The sequence below is a fragment of the Spermophilus citellus genome (genome assembly GCF_964194105.1).
Source record: "Spermophilus citellus genome assembly, chromosome: 10".
Taxonomy (NCBI): Eukaryota; Metazoa; Chordata; class Mammalia; order Rodentia; family Sciuridae; genus Spermophilus; species Spermophilus citellus.
Window position 1 is genome coordinate 86,307,492 of NC_138197.1, and position 21,132 is coordinate 86,328,623.

Below are 21,132 nucleotides of genomic sequence, written 5' to 3' on the forward strand. Positions count from 1 at the left end.
AGAATTCCAAACATTTTTCCTTTGGGAAAACATATGATCTGTGATTTTAACTTGTAAATAGTTGCAGTTGCATTTTTTAAGTTGTTGGCATGATTAAAAATTGGATTCTCCAAGTTAAGCATATTGTTCCAACTTACTTACAGATTATTCTTGATTTCCAGTGTTCCTTTACAGAAGTTAGCTACATTCTTCTTATAACTACTTGTAGACTGTTTTGGACCAAAAATATTTTTGAGTACTTGTAATTGCCAGACTCTGTGTTAGGAACTAGCATTTCAAAGATAAATGATCACAGTTTCTACTTTCCTGTGGGTCACTCTCTAAATATCTAAAAGACAAATGTCTATACCAACAACTTCAATGAAGTCCATGACAAAGCCTGGGAGACTGAAAGCTCTACCTGTAGTCCTGGGAAAGTCTCCTGTAGACTAAAGATGTACATTTAGAGGTTTAAGTTCTTTAGATGAAAATAGGTAATTTATTTGTAATATGACTATCATTTCTACCTAATAGGAAGAGAAATGAAAGTACTAAAAATTGCTCAGTAAGTTAGTGTTAATAATAATAAATTAATCAATTTAGTAAATTAATAAAATATTGCTGGAAAAATTCATTTATTTTGCCTATCTGTATGTCCTATTTTGATCAATATCTTATGTTGAATAATTATTTGGATATAAAAAAAAAACAGAGCTACTGTGCCAGGGATAGAATGGTCAGATGACCTGGTCTGGGAGTCCAGCCAACAGTAGGGAGCATGTCTCCTCCAGATGGGCAGGTGAGAAGAAAGGAGCACTTTGGAAGTGAGGGACTATCCTAAGACAGAGAGACATCAGATGTGTACTGCAGATAGTGAGAAGGAATCTCTGTTAGGTAGCGGAACCATTGTCCCAGAGAAGAGGCTAAATGCCTCTGTGCTCTTGCTTCTTCAAACTGAGAGAACAATGCTTGGAGTCCCCTACACCATGGAAAAGAATGGAAAAAAAGGTAAATTCTTCCATGAATCAAACATCTTAAATAATCAGGTGAAGTGGACATTTGGTTGGCCTCTTCCTTTCAGGAATATCCAAGAACCCACCAATCTAGCATGAGCTACACTACCTGACTGAAAACAGAAATTAAAATAAAAAAATTCCAGCTACTTCTCAAGATTATCCATCATTTTAAGGCAGTTTATACTTTTCATAATGTTCTCATGTCCATTACCTATTTTTATTTAATTTTTTAAGTTGTAGTTGAACACAACATCTTTTTAAAAATTTATGTTTATGTAGTGGTGCTGAGGATCGAACCCATGGCCTCGCACATTTGAGGCAAACCGCTAAGGCACAACCCCAGCCCCATTATCTATTTTAACTTTCAGAATAACCCTGAAAGGAAGACAATACTCCCATTTTGGGGTTTAGGGAAACTGACACTTGAAAATCAGGGTTAAGTGGCATTTTGAATCTATTTTAGGTCCATGAAATTACCTCCTCATAAAACGGCATGCTACACATTTTTAGACTCATCATAAAGTAATTGCTGAACAGTAGACATAGGAATATGTAAATGAAATGCTACTGAGAAAAGGATACTATTGAAAATACTATTGAAAAATAAGGCTGGTCTCTGGCAGACTCCAAGCCACTAGGGTAACAGTAAATCAGTAGCTCTCATTTGTTACAGATGCCTGTATGTCAGTACTATGTATTTGACTTCCCACTTGTTTTATGAGATTTGATCCATTTTAAATAAAGGAACAGATGGAAAACTAATAGTGCAGTCGGTGCAGATAACCAAGAGGCAAGCCATCGAGGAGCCCTGCAGACTCTCCACAGGGGAGCCAGGAAGCCTGCTGCACAGTGAGTTTGAGTTTTATTATAGCCCTACTGAGACCCACCAGGATGCAGGATGGAGGAGGCTGTGCCATCCATATCAAGGTTACTCTCATATACTACTTTTGGCTTTCTTTACCATATGGGGAGGAGGGCAGTGTTCTCTTCTGGCCCCTTCTCTGGGCAAATGTTTACTTTATTCTCCAATAAGAAACAACTATATTCTTGCCCCTAGAAAATTGTTTCCCATTAGGGTGAAAAGTAAGGAAATGAGTAGACAAACCAGTCACTGCTACTTCCTCTTTGGTTCCATTCTTTATATTAATACTTCAATCACCATATGTAACACCATCTTATCCAAATAAAACTACCTTCTAGTCTCACTCTATTTGAGATGCTTTTGTCTTTTTTATCTACCCATTCATCTATCCATCCATCTACCTTTCCATTGTATATCTATGGATCATTTTCTAAATGCCAGGTACATTGATATCTTGTTAAAAAAAAGATACAGACTTAGTTCCTGCTCTCAAATAATTTTTATTATAGTAAAAATTAAAGTTCTCAAGCCATTGAAGAGCTTAACAACATGATAAGTAGTGATTGGTAAAACAAGGGCTTAGTCTGGGGACAATTAAAGACAGCCACCTAACAAATATTTACAAAGATTCATTAAGCCCCCAAAAAACTGGCATATTGCTTTGGGAAAGTCACTAGGCCCTCCCTATGCCTTAATCTCTAAACTTTAAAATAAAAAAGCTGAATTATATGTTTTAAAAATTATCATATTTCAGGCTGGGAATGTAGTTCAGTGATAGAGCATTTGTCCAGTATGTGTGAGACTCTGGGTTCCATCTCTGGTATTACAAAAAATTTTTTAAAAATAAAATAAAATAAAAATTAAAAATACCATATTTTGTTGACTTCAAAATGCCATCACTTATAAGATACTATTTTATTTACCAGTAAGAAAAAATTTATTGTCACTTTTTAAAAAGATTTCTTGCCACTAAGATCTTAAAATTTCATACTTATTAAAGAGAACAAAATATGTATAAATGGATAAGAAAGTGTAAATGAAATAAACCAGTTAAGGTATTTCTCCAACTTCTCCATCCTCTGAATCAGTGTCATTGACGTCCACATTTTCTATATGATATTGTTTTTCTGTGCTATTGATAACACTGGTGACAAAGCACTGACTAGAAGGTGTTCTATAATTGTCCCTGGATGTTCTTCAAGGCTGCTGAGAATCTTACACAAAATTTTGATGCATGTGCTTCCTTGATCTTGTGGGACAGGGTCGACATAATGCATTAGAGAACAATGCAAATTTCTTTCTAAAATGGTCCTTAAAGATTCATTGCTTGAAACTTTAAGAGGTTGTATTTAATCGTATTTCTATGAGTTATAGCTGGTAAAAGTATATGCAGAAAATAAAGATGACATCATAACCCCTACGGGCTTAAGTACAACTATCAAACACATCCAGGTCTCACAGGTGCTGAAATGTATTGGGGTTGCAAGTGAGTGGTGCTTAGGATATATAAAATGTGTTTCTCCAAATTCTGTTTTCAACTGAAATTCTTAAGGTAGGAAAAAAATAGGTATATCCCTAAGTATCTGGTCCCACATTCTGCTTCTCTTATCTGTTTTCTCTCTTGTTCTTTCATGTAAGATTTTAAAAATGTTTCTGTTGCTAAAAAAAAAAAAAGTGGGACCCCTCCTGCCCCCACTCCCCGACATCAGCTGACAGATATGGCTATTCCCAGCTGTGGCATCCTGTAGGTCTATAATAATAATGGACAGGTTGAGTTACTGACTCTATAATTTCTAAGAACTTCTTTGGCACAAGCTTCGTACAAGGTCTTAAGAGATTCCAACAATGTATTCATATAGTCTTTGGGTTTGTCAAACTTGAAAAAGATACTTTTGTATTCTCAAATGGTATAAACTTAAGCACCACAAAACCTAGGTCTTTCTTTGATATTCTAAGTTTATATCCTTGTAGCATTTAAGTTGGCCAGGAGAGTTACATGCATTTTATTTTTGTAGAAACCCAGAATCCTAAGATGACAACATGAAGATTTTTTTTTTCAAGGTTAGATAACTTGCCTAAGGACACATAATGGGAAAATAATTTTGCTAGAATTTTAGACCATCTGTTTTAATTCTATATTCATCCTTCTTTCCACAATATCATCAGTTAACATGAATTGTCTTGGCTTGACCAAATTGCTAGACTCTTATCAAAAAAGTTCCAAATTCTAATAAAAAGTTATAAGACTACCTTTAAAGTAAATATAAAATATTAGAACAAAATATTGTTCATGCATGAATCATAAAAGTCACTTTCACATAATGGATAAAAGAATCTTTTCTGATTTGTATTGAGTTAGTGACTTATCAAACCTTTGTTTGGAAGGCCACACCAGTTTCAGAGAATAATTACTTTGTTTTAAAATTCTGGGGAAATATGCCTTAATGAATGTCTAAAGGAAAAAGGTTACTGTCTTTGTTTGTTTTACCTAATCTTTGTTCATCTCAGTGATATATGCACATACAAGAACATATTTTTCTCATCTCTGAAATCTGGATACATATTTCCTGAAAATATATTACTACTCTATTTCCTTTTTCTACTGCATGTTTCCTTCAATAGATGTATCATGTGGGCTGAATATAATATCCATTCCTGTTATCAAGCATGAACAGAACAGAGGACAGTTTCTCTTTAAAAGCACAATGCCCTACCAATGCCTTTAAAATCCATTTGAGAATATCTCACCAAGCCCACAAGAGCTTTACAATAATTACTTCTTTCACCTAGGTGAAAAAGGACATATCTGTCAACCTAAGAAGTGCAGAAGCAATTAACACCTTAATACTCTACTGGGAAATTGCCTAAATTAGAGAAATAACAGGAATGCTTCATGGTTATTGTATTTCTAATATTTAGTTATTAGAATGGTTGTAGAGTCCCTCAGTCATTCCCACATACCCTCCCCAGCCCAACAGAGCCATGGACAGGTGTGTATGCATGAGATGGTATGTTTGGGTGTTTGTGCAGGGTGTGCATATGATCATTGGGTCACATTCTTCAGAGACTAAATTCAGAAATAGGGCTGACACATGCACTGATAAAATTAATATGTAAGACTATGAATGTTGTAAATCAATAACCTCTCAGCATACAGAACCTATCTCTGGATTCTGTGCTGTCATCCATGGAGGCTTTATCAGTCCTCTTTCAGCACTGGGCTACTAAACAGAAAGTTTATATTTATCAGTTCTTCTATACACATAGCAGGGCACATTAATAAACTGGGCAGTGAATCAGATGGGTAAAGTCACTTGTCCTTTAGCAGCAAGATCCAGAGAGCCTAGAAGTCCAATTGGTTAACTCTCCCTTTTCCTGGTGATGTTAGGTGCCCTTTTGGCATGAAGTCTAGGTAAACAAATATGGTTAGGATTTTGAGAGACACAGAAATAACAAACAAAGCACAGGTTTCTTTCCTTAGAAGACAAATAGTAGTAGAGGTAAAAAGTATTTCATTCATTTCTCCCACCCTGCCTTCAAGGTTGGCTATTTTATGAGGCACCAGGGCAACTCTTAGAATATTCAAAGAAAATCATATAGGATGCTCTAATTCCCCGTTTTTGCACAGGTAGGATTAGGTCAAAAAAAGAAAAAAGACAGAATACATGAAGAAAAACAGGAATGAACTCAGAAAGGTTCTGGAGGAGACTGGGAAAAAAAGAAGGCAGTTCATCCACTGTGTCTGGCAGCTGAACAAAAGTCACAGATGACCTTTAGCATCATCTGGTTCAAGACCTGCCTCCACTTGGTTTCCTTTACTGTGTACCTACTGTCATACCCAGTTCCTCTGTGAACACTGCAGTGGGAGAAATTAACACTTTCTGGTAGCTTCATTGAAGGATAACTGATAGTTATGAAACACTTTATATGACTGACATAGTATGCTGCAATAGGTAGGCTTTGGTGACCTAATGTCCCTAACTCCTCTTTGGCTTTGTTCCCAGCTGTTGATATGGTCATGACATGTGACTTGTATCTAACCAGAAGAATATGGCAAAGGTTCCAGATGTACATTATCATGTGTATGTGATTCTGCACATCATGCTGGGGACTCCCCTGCCTTGCAGGCTGGAGGAAGCAGGCAGCTGTGGGGGACTGAAGACAGCCCCTGGCTCACAACCAGCAAGAAAGTGAAGCCCTGAACTGAATTCTGCAAGTAACCTGAGTGAACTTGAGAGTAGATCTTCCCCCAGTGAAGCCTCAGCTGAGACTGCAATCCTAGCTGACATGTTGATTAGAATTTTGCATGACCCAGAGAGGGCCATGTATGCTGTGCCTAATATTATGACCCAAGAAACTATGAGATAATGTGTGTGGTTTAAACTGCTAAATTTGTGGTAATATTTTTACACAGCAATGGCTAACTACTACAGATGCTATATATATATATATATATATATATATATATATATATATAATTAATTATATATATATAATTAATTAATTCATATAATCCTCATTATATTCTCATTTCACGCAATGGGAAAACTGGAGTATGAGACGTAAGCAAGCAGCTTAATTCCATGTAGCAGGGCTGGCATTCCAACATTCAAACAAGGGATCTAGCTCCAGAGCCTGTGTTCCTAACCAGCAAGGTGCACTGCCCTTCTGTACTTCTTCGAAAGTTCTACCTTCGGTTGCATCCAAACCCAATTTCCTATAACTTATCACAACAGCATGAGTCATATATCTGAATGCAGGCTAGATAAACTAAACAAAGAAGGCTGTGTGTAAACTGACCAGAGGAGTACGGGTGTGAAATAGGGCCAAGAGTTATATGTGATACCTTTTTTTTAAAAGGTTCATTTATTTTTTTTTTTAGTTTTCGGCGAACACAACATCTTTGTTTGTATGTGGTGATGAGGATCGAACCCAGGCCGCAAGCATGCCAGGGGAGCACTCTACCGCTTGAGCCACATCCCCAGCCCTATATGTGATACCTTGTGGGCTGCCTTCAGCCAGGGGAATGATGATGGTTTATTAACTGGTAGCATATGACTTCTAGTTCTGCCTCTAAGATCATTGAGAACATATCAATCCTTTTTTTATATGACTTGAAATACCTGAAACCATGGATCATTTTTGTTTCTAATCCTTGATTTTCTCCTGCTCATACAAATGGTGAGAGCATCTCATTTTTGTTGTTCTTTTTGGCAGATGGTCTTCTTGTACATATACAAGTGTAAGAAAGACTGTTGGTTCTGTGTACTATCAGCTGGCAGAGATACCTCTTTCTTTTTTCTCTTATCTCTGGGCCTGTATTTTCTATGCCCACCAAGATATGGTATAGCCAGGCAACTCCAATACACTGACATTCCTTTTTGTCATAGTGGATTTAACAACTTACTCTTTGTAAAGATCTTTCCTAATAATCTGTAGACAGGATGCAGCATTGTGAGCTGAAAATTTGTGGCTTTGAGGCTCATGAAGAATGATACCCAAAGTCTGCAGAGAGAAGCAAGGTTTTTGGTGGGATGCTACAGGGTTGTCTTGATACAGCAATGCTCAAATTTCTTAACATCTATTAAATGTTTATCAAATTTGTGACTCATTCACTGCTAAGAATAGTAGTACATATGTGTGATGATCAGGAATAAAGTAAATCATTCCAGAGCTGTTGAAGGAAATGTTCAGTTTTGGATATCTTATGCTAAAGAGCACTGGCAACTAGAAAAAGAGAACCAGGGTATGGAAACAGTGTTACATACATCAATACTGAAAGAAGGACTGTATCTTCCTTGTTTAAGTAACAATAACTCTGGGAAAAGGTTTTAGGTGTATTGAAGAATCAAATGACCTACTTTGGGAAGGTTCAGAAGAATTAGAAAAGCCAATGAATGAGTCAAGGTTCAGAGGGGGAAATTTCATCCCACTCATATAAGGGATGATAAAAATATTAAAGAAGTTATATGTGAAGTTTTCAATATTTAAAGCAGAATACAAAGGGAAGAAAATGTATGTATGAGCATCTGTGTGTGGTAGATTTAGGGAGTTATTAGTGAGAGATTAGTGAGAGCATGCCATGTCCTGACACTCCCTCTCATCACTTTGTAAGGGATGATGGACAATAATGATGAGATCTTAAAGTAAGTCATGAAAGGAGAATCTTTAATTCAACAAACACGGGCTGCACCCAGCTATGAATCCTGCTAGGCAAAACTCTGTGGGGGAATTTTTAATAAAGAAATGCTTTCTTGAATTCAAGGAACTGCCATCTTAAATCAGAGATAAGTCTAGAATCCAGGAAAACAATTGCAGAGCAACTTGAAACAGGATGAACTAAGCTGCATAAAGCCTTCAGAAAAATCACAAAATGCTCTGGGTGTTCATAAACAGAAATGCGTATGGAAAGAAGTTATAGTAGGAGAGCTGCAAATGGAAATGGAACGTGCTACATGGAGATGACACGGGGCAGGAGCATTAGAGGGGTAAGTCAGCTTTATCCCTTTTTGATTTGAGGAGGCAGGGCTGGTGAGAGAGAAGAGTGTGGCATTTAGATGGGAATGTACTTGTAGTGCAGGGTAATCCTCTGACATTGCCCTAGGTAATCCACTTTCCCAGTCTTTGAAATGACACCTGCTCCTCCCTCAGTAAGCCTTTGGCATCCCTTTCTTCTCTAGCTCTCTGTGAGTGACTTCACCTTTTTTATCCCTAAGAAATAGATCCATCAGAGGGGACTCACATATCGTCTCATGGGAACTCTGGCACCCTCCTGCCAGAAGTTCCTCCCTGCCTTTCTTTTTGCAGACTCTGTTTGGACCCCCAGTCTCTGTCCCCTGAGCCTCTTCAAAAGCTTTTCTTTTCCTTCGCTCCCCCTCCCTTGTACAGCACTCTCCCACTTCACTAAATCAACCAAATCAGCACATGAGCTTGTTGAACCCTTTCATATATGAAATAAGTGTGTGTGTATTTATGTTTATATTTATATATTTTTAAAAAATTCCCCCAGATCCCATGTCTCCTCTGGCTGCCATCCCATTTCTGTTCCCCTTGATGGAGTTGTTTGGGAGAGCTGTCTACATTCTCTGCCTCTGTTTACTCAAGCCCTGTTCTCACCTCAGGTTGGCTTTCCCTCACACATTTCCATGGAAACTATTCTCATCAGGTCTTCTGAAACTCCCTCCCCACCAAGTCTCATGGTCAATTCTCAGACTCATGGCATTCATTTTATCATCACTATCTGACCCAGTGTTTCCCTTCCTCCTCAGCAGCACGTGGCTCTTAGCTTGGATCCCAGGGTACCAAGTCCTCCTGGCTCTCCGCTAACTGCGTCTGTTCCTTGGTGCCATGTGTTGGTTGTCCCTTATTGCTGATCTCTGAGGGTTGGTCTGCCCCAGGCTTGGACCTTGGATCTCTTCTCAACCTACTGGCACTACCTCAATTTCACCCAAACCCCGGGGAAAATACCAGCTACACATTCATAGCTCCAAAATGCATATCTCCAACCAAGCTCTATTCTGAGGCCCCCGCTCACCTCTTGCACTCATCCTTTTCTTCCTCAGTAGCTCTCTGTCTCTGTCTTCTTCAAAATGTGGCCCCTTTTCTACTACCTCCAGCTCTACTTCTGCCTCCATTTTTCACTACATCCACCTTCAAATTTTAATCATTTTTCACTATTTCTATGTCCACCATCATATTTTGCCCCCAGTACTGTAAAAGCCTGCTAATTGGTCTGTTTTCACCCTTGTCTCCTTAAAGTCTCTTTTGCATATAGCAGCTAGAGAGGTTAAAACAAAAAACAACCCCATCAGTACCTCACCTGCTCAGTGGCTGCAATGACTTCCTGTCACACTCAGCATCCAAGGTATTATTCCAGCCTACAGACTCACAGGATCTCTCCTGTCTCTTTCTCCAGCCTCTTCTCTTACCAATGTCAGCCTTGTGTCTCCCGTCATTTTAGGCTCACACAAATGTGACTGCCTCGTGGTGGCATAGAGGGCATCTTGACTTTCCTTTGGAACACAGCCCAGGCCTTTCTTCCTCCACCACACTCTACGTCTTATGCTAGTTTACTTCCCTTTATTGTGCTCAGCATAGCCTCATCTAATGTTAGAGATGCACTGTTTGCTGCAGGTTTGTCTTCCCCACTATCATGCCAACTGTAGGGGCGTGGAGGTTTACAGGCCGAGTTCACATCCATGCTCCTGGAATGGCACCTGGCACACGGTGGGTGCTGGATAATTACATGTTAAATGAGCATATGAGGCTCAGTTTGGAGGAATGCTTAGGATCAAAAAATGAGGTTGTTCTGTTACTATGGACATAAGGAGCAAGTAAAGGATTGGTTGGACAAAAAAAGGAGCAATGCTGTGAAGCACACATGGGTGCGAGGTGTAGAACTGATGCAGACTGGTTCACATTCCATGCAGAAAGCAGGGAAGCACCAGGCTGCTGTCAGAACAACCAGAACAGGGTTGCCCGCTGCGTCAAGTATTTCCACCTAAAATCTGAAGGGGCAGTCCTTAGAACAACTGCTTAATATCTAGCTCAGTAGTAGGTTTTAGAAATGTGTACAAACATTGAAGAGTTATGAAATATTCTTGTTATTTCCTAAACTTTGGGTAAATATTATTCAGTGTTTATCTTTTAACTATAAGTTGATGGGTTTTTTTTCCATTTTTTAGCAGAACCTGAAATGTCTTCTGCTCCTGCTTAAATGACGTGTTTCTGCACTAAAAATCAACAACTACTTATTGATGTACCAATAAAGTGCATGGCATTGGAGTTCTCAAATTCATTCCATCTGAAAAGAATCTTGTGTTTCCCCAAGTATGGTGAATATAAACACTGATGGATGCCATATGATTTCAGGGTACTTATAAACCTTTGTTTTAAACTTTTAGTTGGAAACATATAAAATTATGTTGGGAAAAATAATATTAACATACTAATTCTCAGATATTAAAGTTTAAGAGAAAACTAAGAAAAAGAATCAATTTAAATTTACTGAAAATCATGTTAATTATAGTAAGGCAGAATATATGTAACAAAATTTATGAACATGATATAGGAGGGATTGAACTTTGGGAAGCTGTTAAAAGTCATTTAAGGTGGAAGGATAAAAGAAGAGTTATCAGTGGGCTTCAGAACACAATGCTATAGTAAACTGTATAAGATACTTCTTCACCTTCCCCAATGCCAGTAAAGCAATAAGACATTCACCGAGCCTAAGTAAAGTCACTTAATTTTAAAACACTGAATTGAAGGTCTCTCTAACCTAGAGAATGGGAAAATTAATATTTTTTAGAGCAAAAGCTATTGAAGGAAAAGTCTTTCCATTGTAGCTTTGGTCCTTGTATCCTTGAGCCTTCTTATAAAATGTTTCTCAGATATAGATGACCGAGTGTACCAAGAGCCTGGTACTGTGCCTGTGTCACCATTCCTTTAACACAGGGGTCTTAGGGAACCTCAAGGCATAGTCTTATGTCACCACAAATAAATTTCAACTAAATTGCACACTAGAGGAATTATTATTTTAAAATCACTTTCTGAATATGTACCACTTTCTTGTACTTCAGCCATGCTTACTAAGGCATGAGAGAAGTTCAAACAGAATAGACTGCCATTGCTCTGAATTGCTAATGAAAACTACAACACTGAACACACAAATCAAGCTGCTCATTTTGCCCAGCGCTATTTGAGAACTCAGTACATACCCCAGTCACATAGCAAACTGGATCAGGTCTCTGGGGGAAATCCTTAATGTGTACCTGCCATGATAAGTAATAAGTTCTACTTTGCATTGCTCTATTTATAGACTTGAGCAATTTTTCACACATTTTTAAAAACCCTTTTCTATAGCAGAACAGCAGAATGAATCACTTTCATCTTGTCAAGTTTATTGTTAAATGATGTTCAAACGTTTTCTTCAGATGTTGGAGGACTACACAGACATTTTCTGCTTAAACAGAAACAAATGAGGCTGGGGAGAGATCTCTGGCCTTTAAAAAGTTCTTAGCTTTGAGCTGAACTATATTTCATTCATTAGTCCTGGGCAGCAGATAGTTTCCTTAGAAATGTGATATTTGGGGCTGGGGATGTGGCTCAAGCAGTAGCGCGCTCGCCTGGCATGCGTGCGGCCCGGGTTCGATCCTCAGCACCACATACCAACAAAAGATGTTGTGTCCACCGGGAACTAAAAAATAAGTATTAAAAATTCTCTCTCTCTCTCTCTCTCTCTCTCTCTCTCTCTCTCTCTCTCTCTCTCTCCTCTCTCACTCTCTCTTTAAAAAAAAATCTTCCATCTCAAATCCTTAAAAAAAAAAAAAAGAAATGTGATATTTGGTGCCTCTTCAAAGCCAATGTGCCTGTATTTGCAGAAGCATTCAATGAGGCAGAAAACATGTGGGAACATTTACTAGTCATGAGGTCATAGAATTGGCACAAAGACCTGCCTGGTGGTCTTTGCTTTTTCATTCATTCATTCATTCCACAAGTACTGGTTGAACACCTAACATCTGCTAAGCACTGTTCTATGCACTACAGATATAGTAGTGAAGAAGACGTTTACAATACTTGCCTGCATGGAGCTCATGTTTTACCTATGGACTAAGAGAGATAATGAGGATATGTTTATCAGTTAATTTTAGACAGTGAGGAGTCATATAGAAAAGTCGGGGAGGGGCAGAGTCACAGGCATATACACAGTTTCCCCTATAGTTGTGACTTTCTGATCTTAGAAACCCTTCTCTAAAGAAGTGAGATAATTTAGCTAATTTTTCAAATATCCTAATTGTAACACTGGAAACACCATTATTTTGAAGTTTTATCATGTTGTCAGTGAGGGGCTTTGGTAAGTGCATATTTATGCTCCTCTTGCCCCTGGATGCTTATGAGGATGCAGGGAAGCTTGACAACATGGCAAAGATGCTTGGTTGCTTGGTATTTCCTGATGCTGGTCATGTCTCACTAACAGCACAGCCTTGACTTGGTGACTTTGACTAGCATCTATAGCTCCATTTTTTTTTGTATGATATTTCATATTTGGTGGGTTCAATAGACTTTGGACTCCCATCCGTGAGACTCATTCATTTCTTAGGATCAATGGTAGAACTAAATAGATGAAGTAGAACTGGGCACAAAATTTAGAGTGAATGTCCTTCATATACCTGGACAGGGATCTAGCTATAAAATCCTATTCTAAAAGTCACACTAGAGATCTGCTATAATAATGAGAATTTAGACTGATGAAGCATCAAATTGTGTGTATAACAAAGATAGGAAAAGGCTGAACAGAGAGGGCAGAACCTTCAAAATTCTTGTCTACTCTTTTAATTCGTGTGATGTCAAGAGTGTGGTATAATTTTCCAGACTTGAATTTTTTAATAGGTGTTGACCCTTTCTGGATGCATTCTAAACAACTTGACTATATATATTTTGGGTTTCTGGGCATTTAAAACTCAGCTCCATATTTTCACTTATCCCCAAGTACCTAACGTGACAGCTAAGAAAGACTAATATCAATGTCATTCTATCATGATCAAATTAATAAATATCTTTTATAATATTTTAGGAAGAGGAAAAAATCCTGTGTAAATGTTTATGATCTCAGTTTGGATGCAGATTTAAGATACTTTTCCTAGGTGCATCTAACTTTGGAAATGTGATAGATACAAGTGATCGATATCACCCTGTATTTGTCAATGGATTTAGGATTATTTTTCAAGACTAGCAATCAAAGAAAGATATCCTATGTAGAAAGAGGAGGCAAGTCAAATAATATCCTGACTCTAAGCTTTGGGTAGTATCTTGTCTTTTCTGTTCACAAAGACTAGACAAACATGATTAAATACATCATCATTTTTTTTCCTTTGGGTACCAGGGATTGAACTCAGGGACACTTGACCACTGAGCCACATCCCCAGCCTGTTTTTTTGTATTTTATTAGAGACAGGGTCTCACTGAGTTTCTTAGTACCTCGCTTTTGCTGAGGCTGGCTTTGAACTCGTGATCCTCCTGCCTCAGCCTCCCAAGCCGCTGGGATTACAAGCGTGTGCCACCACACTCAGCTAGATACCTCATCTGTAAGGGGGTAAAACCAGAAATTATTTTTAAAAAATCTGTCAAATCCAGAGTCTGTACAAATTTCTTCTAATAATTTGGACACACCCTTACGTAGTCGCGCTTCAACTCACCAGTAATTTGTCAAATTAAGAAATATCAGAACAACAGATTCCTTTTAATGTAGATAGATCTGCCATAAAATCTGTTCAAAATATCATTGGAATTCATCATACTGTTCAAAAAAGGGGCCGAAATAAGAGTGCAAATAAACTTCCTTCACATTTTAAACAGAATGTTGTTTCCTATTTAAGTTAGAACCTTAGCATCATAGGGAAACTCATGTCATTTTTTTAACTATAATTGTTAAAAATGTTACAAAAGCTTATGAAAGTCTAATACATCTTTTTATTTTTACATATTTTGACATAAGAGACATGATTAAAATGACAAATTCCCAAATAACATTAATAATGCATTTCCCCTTTATCCAAAGCAAATGTATTTTGCTCCTAAGAGATGTTTAATTCATTCCCTTTTTTTTTTTTTGGGAAGAGAAAAGGAGGGAGATGAAAGGATTTACAGTTAGAACTGGCATTTAATGAAAGATACATATTTGACTTGTGATTATAAAATAATTGCGGTGGTAATTTTGAATTTGGAGAGTGGTACTGAAGTTTGATATGAATGAAAAGCAAATTATCCTTCTGTTAAAATTCAAGGTTACCTATCTGGCATCGTTAAAAGTTACTGCCTATTATGCCACGAAAATAGTGGAGCCTGTTTTAAGAAATATATAAACATTTATTTTATATATAAACACATATATAAACATTTCTTCTGGGAAGCACCGGATCTACCTTTATAGAGTGAATTTAAAATAACAGCTGAACTGCCACACAACTTGGACAGACAGGCTTAGGATCCCTTCTGCTACTGTGTACTCTTCCTCCACCACACCCCCACCCCATCTATCAATGGAAGTGCTAATAGGAATAGAAAATTCAACCAGCAACACTGAATCACTGGGAGAGGAGCTCTGGGGGAGTCATGGGATAAAGCCATGCTCCTCGGAGGTATCAGCCTCCTGGGTTGGTTTATTCCCAGTAGCTAGGGGAGTTAAATGGCCCTGGGGCTGTAACTGCCTCAGGAGAGATACCTCCGCACTGAGAAGACAGGGGCTGGTAGATGAGCCACGGTCACCTTTAGGCTTTCTTTTCCTTGGTTTACTTTTCTCTAAATGCATCTTCCCTTGCTCCCAGGGTGACAATAACCCCTTGAGGGAAGTAAGACTGGGAGATGAGCAGGAGAAAGAAAAGCTGAAAACTCTTTATCTAGCTCTTCCAGCTCTATGTGGTCCAACGTAGGCTATCTGACCACTTTAGAATTGTTCACCAAAGCTCCAGCAAGTCTTAGAGTATGCATTTACCTGGCTTTCCCCTCTGTGCTTTTCTTCACTCTCCTAGCTTTTGGCCAGAGCAAGACTTCATAGGTACTTTAAAGTAAGACAGCAAACTAAGGATTAGAATTCCAAGAGTCTTTAGTCAGTCATGAAGCAGTTTCCAAGAAGTTCATTTTTTTTTTCCTTCAGATAATAGTGAGTATGATCAGCTATTAACCACTTTAGTTTCTTAGCTTTTTGGCTGATGAGGTCTTTGGTGGTGGAGGTGGGGGGTGCTGTTTTAAACAACTGAGAAGATTTTGAAGACTCCTGACCCCTTTGGCTTCTTCCTGACAAGTGACGGACAAAAAGGGTCTTTTTCCATGGCTGGACTCCATGAGAACAACCTATGAAGCTTACAAAAATGTTTATGATTATAGTGACTTTTAAATCTGACACATAGAGGAATAAAAGATAAAATCCTATAATGAAGAATCACTGGCAGGTTATAAATTAAAAGTTATGATCAACCAATTTGTTTGCCTAACATGTAAGTTGGAAGACTACTAATTGATTTTAAGACAAAGTACACCCCTCAAAACATGTGTTACAATTTAGTATGTAACACTAGAAAACCTTTAAAAGGAAAACATTAATAATATTTGGTGGGTCTGTTTAATATCACCTAAAGTAGTAAGGACGGTGGGAAAAGTCTCTTGTGTCTGCCCACCAGATGAATACAGGAAGGAATTGATAGAAAACTGACATTCCTGACCTTCAAATGCTGAATACTATCTTACTGCTGACAAGGAGAAAGCAGAGAACAGAGCCCATAGCTGACTGCAATAGTTTTTTTTTTTTCTTTTTTTTTTCCTAAACGTGACCAGCACTAAGAATGCTATTTTATAGGAAGGAATAGAAGAAATCTCACCAGGTGATGCCATCTAATTACAGAATTCAAATTGCTTTAGAATCTTCAAAGCAACAAGGATCTATAACATATTCGTGTCTCCTTATAAGCCATGTACTTTCATAATAAATCTAAGCCTTCAGAATCAGAGTAAAAATAACCACATCTAAAAATTATAAAACTAAATAATAATCATGAACAAAGTTGCTCAGAAAGTGGGCCCATCCTGCTTTTTATTCAAATGGAAATATCTCCTTTTCATTGACAGATTTGTAGGCCCATTCAACTTAATGCAGGAAACACTGCTACTTGAAAATCCTAGAGCTGAGGTTTAGCTGTACTCAATTTGTTTACATCAAATGCACAAATGCATTATTTTTGAAACATATTTAGATGTATTAATGCTTTAAACTCTGCTCTTAAGTACACAGTTGCTTTCCTAAGGGGGTTTTCCATGAATTATCCAGTAGAGATAAAGTTTGAATAATATTTTGAATTTCCTTTCCCTTTTGAGAACTTGCATGCTTTTGTGTCATTTTTTTAAAAATCAAAGCTTCAAAAACACTGAAGTTATAGGCTAGAGACATTGTTGTGCTGGAAAAACACAGGCGACTCTCACGGCATTAGAAGAATCTTAATCACACCTTCCTGGGAAAGCAAAGTCCCAGAATTTTACAAGAGCTGCTCAGTGGAAGCAAATTCAGGTTCAAAGAGATGAGAAGAAAGGAGTGACTTTTTTATTCAGCATGCATGATCTGCTACTGCAATTTCCATCCCCCTTTTCCTGCCAGGTGTCTCAGTAAAGAGATGGATGCTGCTGTGAAAGTCATCCAGCTGAAAACAGAGGTGAGAGTGAGTAAATGAGTGAGAGTTGAAATAAATTCAAGTCATTTCACAAAGGATTTTTGCTATGATGGATTATAAAATAGATTTTCACAAGTTGGCAAGTTTTTCCAAAGTCTAGCTTCTGACTACTGTTTAAACAAGTTGTGTAGAATGGAGTCTACACACTATGAAATAACATGATTTTTTTTTTTTGGTACCAGGTTAGAATTATTTAGGATCACCAAATAACAGGATTCAAAAGTAGGTAAAACAGCTGAAAAATCCAACAGTCTGGTCTAACCTGGTATGCTCTGTCTCCTCACAGCCAATGCTCCATCAGGCGGCTTTGTCTGGCTGGCGGATTTAGTGTAGGGACTCTCATCTGCAAAGGTACAATGAAGGGTTTGGTTAATTTCCATCAGGTTTCTGGCACAGTGAAGATCTTTCATGGATTGCAATCCTTCTGCCAGAGAGAGGTGACAAGGCACAGTAGAAAGAGTTGATAGACCTGAGTCCTGAATTTGGGTGAACAGTGGGACAAGCTCTGAAAAATGTCTTGGACATCAGCTTCTTCCCCTGTAAAAGAGGGTAAATTTTTCATTTACCACAGGATTGTGAGGTTCAAAAGCTATAAATGCACATGAAGACATTTAAAAAAATTGTCAGAATGCAAATGTGGTACATAAATTATTTGCCTGTCACCTACATTCATTGATAAATAAATATCAGTGAATATGTATGGCTGGAGGACAAAGAAGGAATAAAATGGCTCAATGGGCACTAAGAATAAATCAGGTAGAAGAACAAAGGAAATGAAAAGAAATGCAATATTTCAGATAAGCGGATGACAGAGCATTAGTATCACAGGAGAATAAAGAAAGAGTTAGTAGGTTATTCCTGGCAGAGTGAATTGGCATCCAGGGTAAAGCAGAGGGATAGGGTCATTCAGAGGTGAGACCAGAGAAGCCGGTCTGGGAACAGGGCAGAACCATGGTGTGGAAGAAGAAGACAGACGTTGCAATAAGCTGACTGGCCTTCTTTTAGAAAGAGATGAAAACAACCTGCAGAGCAATAAAAAGAGCAACTGAAAAGACAGAAGGTCTGAAGTTCAGTGTAGTGGGAGTTAGGCAAGAAGCTGAATGATTAATACACTAAGTGACAAGATCCTAGAGGAAATGGGTCTATTAAATTATAAGTACAGTGATTGTTTTAGGATTTGCTCTGACTTGGAATACAGAAGACTGATTTAGGATGGCAAATATTAGGGTTAAAATATAGGAAGGAATGATTCTTCCTAGCTTCTGTGGAGGCATTTATATCAAGTAAGAGATGTCAGAGTAAAAAATCTTCAGTTTCAAGAATAGGATGTATACGCCTTAGTAAATATAATGTAAAGTAATTGCCCAGCATAATTAGTCCAGCTAAATGACCCAAGTGCCATCCTGGTCACACTGTGAGGCTTGTTTGTTGTTGTGTAAGCAGGAAATTATTAAGGAAGTTTACAAAACTGTGTTGCATATGACAAACTATTAAGCACAAGGAATATTTAATCCAGAAACAAAGTTGTATCATTGGAGAACATGAATTCTCCCATCTAGGTGGCTTGTGTTTCAAAAGTGAGGAATTCATTTCCTCTTTAGGATGTTCTTCTGGTTGAAATGATTCATGATTTCTTCATAAAACTAACAAGGTCTTCAGAAATAATGGCAAAAAATAAAGATTAACACTGCTGTAAACTGCAATTAACTTAAAAAATGACAGGCACACTCTTTCATGTTTATATTCCATTTGTTGCCCAATTCTTTACATTCTCCCAACCATAAAAAAACTACCAGCTTTCAGATACTAAAGCGATTAACTGCTTCACAATTGCTTTTTTTTTTGGCGGGGGGGTACTGGGGATTGAACCCAGAGGCGTTTTACCACTGAGCCACATCCCCAGCCCTCTTTTTATAATTTATTTAGAAACAGGGTCTTGCTGAGTTGCTTAGGGCCTCAATAAGTTGCTGAGGCTGGCTTTGAACTTGCGATACTTCTGTCTCAGTCTCTTGAGCCGCTGGGATTACAGGTGTGTGCCACTGTACCCAGCTCACGGTTGCTTTTAAAGTAGCATCTTAGGCAGGTCTCTGACTCTTTTCTTTCCAAACACAATTTAGAGCATAATCAAAAAACACAGAACAAAACCTAAGCATTAGATTACAAAGTCTCCCTTTGCCCATCATTGACACCTAGGAATTATAGTGCTTTTTCTCACGGTGTCGATTTAATAGCCAAGCAATATGTAGCACCTGTAAAAACAGACTCTGTAAAAATCTGAGATTCTTCATAAGACTGCTTTAAAAATGTATTTTCTTTCATTATCTAAAACTTTGAAAGTGTGTGGTTTTTAAAAGTACAGAGCTCTGAGCAAAGTGATACATATCACAACAACCAGGTTTAGAGGTGGCATCTCAGAAATTTAAAGGCTTTCCTCAGTTTTTAATTTGTCAAGGTTACTGCCCATTAAAGTCTTAGTTTGAATCTAGTGTTGAATTTTCTTAAAGGGCAGTAAGAGATTTGCCCGGGAGACTCTAAAGTTATCTGTACTTGATGCTCTTATTTTAAGGAAACATTCCTTTAGAAATTTACCCAGCTTGCATTACGGATGTAGTCAACCCTGGTAAAATGGTTTTCTCATTTATATTTGAAAGCAATTTCCTTGATTTAGAGCTGAAATAGTCTAGTTATGCACATCCTTAAAAGGTTGAAACTGAATTATAGATGGCCACCTGGCCAGCATCTACATCACCATTCCCCCACCCCTCCTCCAGGCCCAGCATCCAGTGTCCTTCCTGAGCACAGGCAAAAGTAAATAAGTATCTAGAAGCCAAAAGTTGTCTTGGTCAAAAGACCAGACTGAAACAAGTTCGATATTATCTAAGAATAGCTTGCCAAAGTGAACCAGGTTGAAAGCAATAGTTCTTAATGGAAGTGTGTGTGAGGGGGAAGCTTGGCAGCATTTCTCAGTAGAGTTAAGGAGACCATAGCAACAGAGAAGCATGGTGCAAGGTAACCCTTGGTTTTCAGAGAACTTGGCATATATATATTTAGTTAGAGAGAGAGAATTTTTTAATATTTTTATTTTTTGGTTTTCGGTGGACACAACATCTTAATTTTATTTTCATGTGGTGCTGAGGAACCCAGCGCCCCGCGCATGCCAGGCGAGCGCATTACTGCTTGAGCCACATTCCCAGCCCCTATTTTTTTATTTTAAACATAGAAAAGGCAACACGGCCCTTTTATAAAAAGTTGTTCATCATAGAATGGATTTGCACTCTTTTCATTGATTTACTAAAAGTCAGGTTTTGATTATCTTAGCCAGTCAAATAGAAATGGAGTAGGATGCTGAATGAGTCAATGGCTTCTGGCTCCATAATAGGATTCCAAAGGAGAGAAATGTCCAGGGAGTATTTTTAATCCTCTGCATGAATCATGGAAAGCTATGGAGGTTTCTATCATGGTCTTTCCATGTGTCCTTGAGTGGATTTGCAGATACATACTAAAGTCATATACTTATAAGAGACCATCTAAACTACTCTTTCATTTTATGGTAAGGTGTGGGGCCCAGAGAGATAAGTTTAAAGAAGGACACATATTTAAAGTGAATCTAGACTATCTATCTTCATTCTCATGTTCTTTTTTCTTTATCTAATTTCCTCTTGGAGAGAAAAGGTGATTCCTTAGGACATTGGCTCACATGTTGCTGTATTACACAAGGAAGTGACTAGACCCATCATACCAGCAAGACCTTGCATGGTGTAATTCCTGTGGCAAAACCTTTGAAATGTGCCATTGTAGTCAATTCTTCATGCATGTGAATAAATATCCTTTCCCCTCCCTGCCTAAAGTGCATAATACTTAATACTCTCAAGTTCACTCTTTTAAAGATAAACGTTTAAAAGAAATACCAATTCAATTCATTGCTCTTCAGCATTGGCTTTACTAAGAGTCATCGAATTATAATATAGATGTTAATACTTTTTCTTTGTTTATGAGGGAGGCACCAACTAGAATTTGGAGTTCCATCCAGATATATGAATGAATTAAAAATTAGGTCAAA

At 37.9% G+C, this 21,132-nt stretch overlaps 1 protein-coding gene across 1 annotated transcript in view; it reads right to left on the bottom strand.

Annotated features, from left to right (window-relative positions):
• GRIP1 (glutamate receptor interacting protein 1) overlaps positions 1–21,132 on the bottom strand; it is a gene marked incomplete at its 5' end in the record, with an annotated part of 251,102 nt that overhangs the window by 147,665 nt on the left and 82,305 nt on the right. Inside the window, one exon of the mRNA XM_081310350.1 lies at positions 17,335–17,415. Coding sequence (XP_081166476.1) covers positions 17,335–17,415 — 81 coding nt within the window. The remainder of the gene's footprint in view (positions 1–17,334; positions 17,416–21,132) is intronic.